The 6755-nt window shown below is 30.1% G+C and overlaps 1 protein-coding gene and 1 long non-coding RNA gene across 3 annotated transcripts; one reads left to right on the top strand and one right to left on the bottom strand.

Moving 5' to 3' along the window:
• Nucleotides 1-1743: 1743 nt before the first annotated feature.
• Nucleotides 1744-3211, top strand: LOC148269106 (uncharacterized). Its single transcript, XR_015817803.1, has 2 exons — nucleotides 1744-2012; nucleotides 2133-3211. It is a non-coding gene; the product is annotated as an uncharacterized LOC148269106 (long non-coding RNA).
• On the bottom strand, nucleotides 2150-4902 carry DRB3 (dsRNA-binding protein 3). 2 transcript variants are annotated; one of them, XM_022039923.2, is made up of 4 exons: nucleotides 4708-4902; nucleotides 4240-4487; nucleotides 3916-4135; nucleotides 2150-3268 (listed from the first exon to the last, which is right to left on the bottom strand). In XM_022039923.2, exons 2-4 carry the CDS (start codon nucleotides 4483-4485, stop codon nucleotides 2331-2333), a joined length of 1404 nt encoding a protein of 467 aa, XP_021895615.2. In that variant the 5' UTR covers nucleotides 4486-4487; nucleotides 4708-4902; the 3' UTR covers nucleotides 2150-2330. The 2 variants fall into 2 exon arrangements, with proteins under 2 accessions (XP_021895615.2, XP_021895614.2); XM_022039922.2 differs by lacking the exon at nucleotides 4708-4902 and having other exon boundaries at nucleotides 4240-4701.
• Nucleotides 4903-6755: the final 1853 nt, after the last annotated feature.

Genomic DNA, 6755 nt, shown 5'->3' with positions numbered 1-6755 from the left:
AAAAACAATCTTCATGGCTTCTTAGCCATTGAAAGGAGAAAGAAGCTTTGAAGCGAAGTAGAAGCCAAGAGGAGAAGAAAGTAGGAAAAAAAGGAGAGGAAAATTGTATGTACGTTAAAGAAAAGAGAAGAAAGAAAGATACAAAAAGATAAAGAAAGAAAAATATATATAGACACACACACACACACACATACGTATATACCTATATATATACATGTAAAGATTGGTGGCCGGCTCCTATAAAGAAAAACAAATAATCACCATTTATTTTAATATTTTCTTTTTTTAAAAGGGAAGGAATTAATTAAATTTTTCTTTTTTTAAAAAATTATTTTCGGTGAATTAACTTATAATTATTTTTAAATAGGATGAATTTGATTTGAAATTTAACTCATAATTTTTTTTATATATATTAAAGAATTTTGTTTACGATTATTTTTTATTAATTATTATTATTATTTTTCTTGATGATTAATTTAGTTCACACATTAATTATTCTTTAATGAGTATCGAACGATAATAATATGCTAGTACACTCTCTCTCTTCTCATTTCCCCAATAGTCTTATACACATATATATATATATACACACACACACACATATAAATATATATTGATGAAATGTGGATCGTAGTTTTCTAATTTCTAGTGATGGGCCAAATAGCAATGCTACGAAAGAGGTTTCCTTCAAGAGAGAATTAGTAAAGAGAAAGTTACTCGTTTTGATACTATAAATTTGAAATATATATGTACACACACACACACACACATATATATATATATATATGTAAGTTGAAATGTGTTGATCAAGATGAAGTTTTGGCACCCAAGTCAGTTTCATTCCCAATATTCGGTACATAGGAGTACATGTATATATTTAGGGTATGTTGGTGTATATATACATATATCGATTTAAAGAAATATAGAGTGATTAATTTACATAATTATAGATAAATAATTCACGTTGAGAAAGATTGAAGTTGCCTGCAATAAACATTGATTAAAGGCTAAATAGGGTTTTATATGTATATGTAAATATATTGTTGGTTGCAGCCCATGTACTGAAAGATATTGTCAGTGAACAAAAAGGGAACTCCTATCTCATATGCTGCCTCTACGACCACAATATATATATATATATATAGGCAGATATATTCATATATATACACATACATCAAATAGAAAGAGTTAATTATGTAAATTAAGAAAATAATATTTTACAATAATTTTATAAACTTAACAACAAAATTATAACTTCTGCAAATTCTTTAGCTGAGTAAACTTTACATTTATATATAATTATTTTTTCAATAATTAAGATCGTGTATTTTTATATATTTTTTAAAAAATTATAATAAGACAGTATGTATGTGTCAGTTCATGAAGTTTAGTCTTTATTACAATCTATTTCTGAACTTTTTTTGTTATAATTTAATTTATATATTACAAATATTAAATCTACTTTTATTTCTTAACATGAAAATTAGTAGAATGATTAAGACATATTTGAATATTTAAAAAAATAATTTTAATTAATTACTTAAATTAATTAATTAATTATTATTATTAAACTAATGTTACTAATGTTAGTTTTCAAAGTCTTCAAAAGTGATTCAAATACTTTTAATTTTTTTTAAAAAAAAATTAAACAGTATGAACTAATTTGATAATTTGTTCAAAATTTTAGTTCATTTATTACCCTTCTCTCTAAGGGGTAAATTAGTAAATTATCCTTTCTAAAGCATCTTACCCTAGATTCTTTTTCAAGTCTAACGGCTACTTTTTACATATCCAGTTAAAGCATGAGTAGATTTGCTCATAGTCCCTCTGCAAGATCATAATATAACGGGGGGATCAAGAAAAATATCTGTAAAACAAGCAAAAAAAAAATAAAACCCAATTCAGAGGGACTCTGTGTTATAATAATAAATGAGAAAGAAGAAAAATGGAAGAGGAGGGAAGAAGGTGCATTAATGGCGGTGACAACAGCCATTAAATATTCGGGTGAGAAGGTAATTTAATTGCTTGCGTTTTTCGCTGCAATTGTCTTCATTGCTTTCTCTCTCTTTCTTATCTCCTGCGACCCACCCTCCCAGATCCCATTTAATTCTCTCTTCTCTCTCTCTCTGCAGTAAATTTATGGCATTAATGGAGGGAAATTTATATAATTTTTTAATGGTTTTGGAATTTTAACATCTCATTTTACAAAATTCCGCCTCGGAAGCAGAGGTTTTGGTGACAACCCATGAAGCAATTAAAACTAAAATGAAGCTTGGAAATCAGATAGTAGACATGGGTTTTTGAGTTTTGATTGGAATTCTTGAATTATTTTACGAAAGTTGAAGCTTTCTGATCAATGCTGAGACACGGACTTGATCTTGATCATGATCTCCTGCTTCTGTTGAAGGAGGTGGTGGTGGGGGCGGTGGTGGAGGAACTGTTATGGTTGCTGTTGAGCTCTGCTTTAATGGCGGATTTGGTCTCGTCGATTGTGGCGGTGCTGCACAGACTGGGATTACTGATCTGATTTGAACTGCTGGAGCAATATTAATGAAACCTCCTCCTGTGTACATTTTCTTCATCTTCTCCACATGGATAGCTGAAGCTACTTTCAGGGCGGTTAACCCAGTTGGAGAATCATGATTTGCAGGCCCAAAAACTCTATTTCCAATCTGGGTTTTTCTTAACTCATTCTGGGTAGTAATCTTTTCAGACCAAGAACATGACCGGTACATAGAACTTGTTGATGATGATGATGGTGATGATAAACTGAGCCATTCTTCCTCATCTCTCTGATGCTCTTCCAGGACCGAAGCTGAATTTTCATGGAAGGTTTTCTGAACTTGTGATGATTTAACCTGAGCTTGGAGTAATGGTGCAAGCCTGTTTGCTAATGGGTAAGTAGATGAATTTGGTGGTGGGAGAATCTTGGATGTGGTGGGAGGTGGAGGTGGAGGAAGAAGAGAGACAAAACTGTGCCGTTTTTGTGTTGACAAATCAAGAGATGAGTTCATTAAAAGATCCAGTAAGCTCCTTTTCTGATATGGCAGGGGAGAAGAAGAAGAATAAGGAGAAATAGAGGAGCTGGAGGAAGAAGAAGAAGAAGTTGCAGAGCTTCTGATTAATCTTCTTTTGGCTTGAACATTATCCCTTCTTTTAACTTGTCTGCTTTCAACTTTTGGCTTAAAACTTGAAAGCACTTTTGCCACAACCGCTTGATCCTGTTCTTCAGCAACTTCTTTATTTGTTAATGAATCCAAATTTGGCACTGTGAGTTAAAACATACCCAGAAAAAACTAATCAGGAATTCATTATCCTCATTTGCAGGGATTCGAAAAGAAAAAATCTAAAAATGGGAAAGTCAGATTTTTTTTTCTTTTACAGCTTTTCAAGGATTAACACATACCAGGCTGCAAATCAAAACATACCCAGAAAAAAATTAATCATCAATTGATCATTCTGATATCCAAAGATTAAAAAATTAGGATTCAAAAATGGTAGAAGTGAGAATTTTCCTTCTTTTATATTTCAACTGCAAATTAAAACAGACCCAGAAAAAATTGATCAATTGATCATCATTCTGATTTGGAAAGATTAAAAATTTAGAATCTAAAAATGAGAAAAATGAGAATTTTATTTTCTTTTACAATTCTTCGAGAGAGACCATGCTGCAAATCAGACATACCCAAGAAAAAATTGATCATCAACTCATCATTCTGAGTTGCAAAGCCCAAAATTTCAGAATCTAAAATGGGAAAGGTGACCAAAATTTCTTTTTCTCTTTCAAAGTTTCTCAAATAAACCCATTTTTTTTATAAAAAAAAATTGATCATCAATTCATCAACCTGGTTTGGAAAAAGTTAAGAGAGAGAGAATCTAAAAATGGGAAAGGAGAAGTTTCATTTATCTTTTTACTTTTTTTCAAGGCAGACCAGGCTGCAATTGCAGCATTCTTCTCCGCTTGCTTCTTTGTCTTGGCTGATTCTCCATTGAAGCTCATACCAGCAAGCTCCACTGTACTGGTAAAAACTGGGACATGACCAGGACCTGATCTTACAGTGGTATAAACTGGAAGATCCAACCCAGCTCTATGTGCAGTTTCTTGAAGAAGGTTCTTATAGATTCCAGTCTCATCCTTCATACCCATTTTCCAAATATATGAGAAAACAACATATATATACATATATTAATCCCCAAACACATATATATATGTATATTATCAATGTGTAAATAACATACAAGAACTCTTGCAGTGAGAAACCTAGAAGGGCCTCTGGATGACAAGACATTGAGAGCAACTTCAGCAGCAGAATGCTCAGCTTGTCTCAGTGTAGTGCAATAACTTGGACTTTCGAAGATCTCGCCATTGAAATTCACAGAAGCTTTGAATCTCGGTGCATGATCAGGTCCTTCTCTTATGCAAGCATAAGAAGGGAGATTGAAACAGCTTCTCTGTGCAAGTTCCTGCAGTTGATTCTTGTACATATCTGCCATGAAACAAAGAAAAAACACCATGAAAACTTTTACACCAGATCAAATCTCCATTAACCCAGTTCAAGATTTTCGGGAAGAAGAAAAACCCATATGCTCAAAACGCAAAAAAAGAAAAGAAAAGCTTGGTGGGTGGCATGAGAAGTTAGAGATGAAGGTGGAGAAGATGAAGTTCAGTTTTGCTGAGATGTAATAGAGAGAACCAAAGAAACTCACCTACTTCTGCTGATTTCTTAGTCTTACATTGGCATGAAAAGATAAAGATTTCGTCTTTTTTTTTTTTATTTTAGGCTAAAAGCAAAAATTAAGATATGATGTATCAGAAAATTTTCTTCTCTTTGATGAGAAGAAGAGAGAAAGAAAAACGGTGACTTCAAAAATGTTAATAATGTTGATATAGTTACTTTTTTTTCCCCCTCTATCTCTATAACTTATTTTATAATTTAATAAAAATATATTTTAATTATTAAGATATAAATAAACAATAATAATTTCCCTAGAAAGCAAAGTTTCCTAGGAAAGAAGAGTAAAAACCAGTTACTAACACTGAGAACTGAGAACTGAGATGGGTAACTGTTAATGGGTTAGGTTATGTAATTTATTTCTTAAAAATGTTCTTCAATTTAACCCTATTTTGAGAGTTTTTTAATTTAAGATCTTTTTATTTGATTTTCTTAAACTATTTTAAAATTATAAGGCAGTAAATTTAATTAATGTTTTGAACTATAAAAAAAATTACAAAATTTTAGATTAAAACACAAAATTCAACCCACAATGCTTGAAACTGAAATTTGAAAAGTACAGAATACGTCAGTAGTAAGTAGGCTCTTAAACACAATAATATGATTTTAATTTGGAAATAAATTTATTAACAAACATTTATTTACAGCAACCACCGAATGACTTCTATTATTGAGAAGCATTTATTACAATACCAATTTTTTAAAAATTTATTTATACTGATTTTTTAAAATAAAAATTAAATTATTAATTTAATGCTTAAACTATGAGTTATATTGCAATTTAGTTCTATTTTTTTTAATTATAATGTGTTTCATAAATTTATGAAAACATAATTTTTTTAATAAATTGTTTTTACATAAGCAGCAAAATAATTTGTGTCTTATTTAGATGATATAAAAATATAATTTTTCTATTCAAAATAAATAATCAAAATAATAATTATTGCATATTTCTTCTTCTTCTTATTGTCTTATTATTATTTACATAGTTTGTAAATTATCTTTATCCAAGTAAATATTATGTTTTGTTGAAATAGAAAAATTAATTTACAAAAGTATTAAACTTTACTTCATAATATTATGAAAAAATGTAAGTACTAATTCAAAAAAAGTATCATTTTAAAACATAATCTATTCACAAATAAATATAAAATAACATTATAAACATACAACGTTAACATTTATTAATCAAATTTATATTAATTTAGATAAAATTTAAAATTTATTAATCATATATATGTACATTATAAAAATATAATATTAAAAATTTAGTAATCAAAATTAAAGTGAATTAAGTAAAATTAAAAAGAAAATTAAAAAATTATTAATTACATATAATGGGGCATAACGTATCTGAAACGATTAGACAATTTAATCTGTAATTCTCAAGCCCGAAATTTAGTACGAAATTAATTTTAATATCAAAAAATATATAAAAAAGTTATTTTTGAAATTAATAAATTTTAATTTAATGTAGAATTATGAAAAAAAAATAGGTTGATGATAAAATTAAAAATAATATTAAAAAAATAGATGAAAATTTGGGTTTGAATGGTATTTTTGAAAAAAAAATAAAAAATAGAGGTCAGAACACAATTAATAAAAATTGCACTATGTATGAATGCTCAATCAGCAGTTTTGACGAACCGGAGCGCGCCGGATGGCATGGCACGCTGACTCGGTGTCACGCAGGAGGCCACGTTAGCGATCTGCGTACCCCGCGATTGGACGACCTGGAAGCGTTCCCGCACGCATGGATGGTCTGAATCCGTTCCCTCCTCATGCACGATCGGACGGTCATGATTAAACGCGATGAACGGTCTAGATTCGTTTCTTCTTTAAACACGGTCGGACGATCGAGATCAAATCACGATGAACAATTTAGATTCATTTTCTCTTTAAATGTGATCGGATGGTCGAGATCAAATGCGGTGAACAACCCAGATTAACGCGAGACGGGTATAAATATTTCACATCACACTGAACTCAAACTCTAACAGAGAAAGAAGGAATTGTCGGAGA

This window comes from Carica papaya, chromosome 1, assembly GCF_054855325.1.
Source record: "Carica papaya isolate Zhongbai chromosome 1, ASM5485532v1, whole genome shotgun sequence".
In the NCBI taxonomy this organism is placed as follows: Eukaryota; Viridiplantae; Streptophyta; class Magnoliopsida; order Brassicales; family Caricaceae; genus Carica; species Carica papaya.
The sequence above is the reverse complement of the archived record's forward strand: the minus strand, read 5'-3'. Positions and strand labels throughout refer to the sequence as shown.

Coding starts and splice junctions, on each gene's coding strand:
- DRB3 (XM_022039922.2), bottom strand. CDS start 4,515: ATGGTGTTTTTTCTTTGTTTCATGGCAGATATGTACAAGAATCAACTG. Junction 4,136..4,239: donor TTCTCACTGCAAGAGTTCTT/GTATGTTATTTA, acceptor ATGGGTATGAAG/GATGAGACTGGAATCTATAA. Junction 3,269..3,915: donor CTGGTCTGCCTTGAAAAAAA/GTAAAAAGATAA, acceptor TTTAACTCACAG/TGCCAAATTTGGATTCATTA.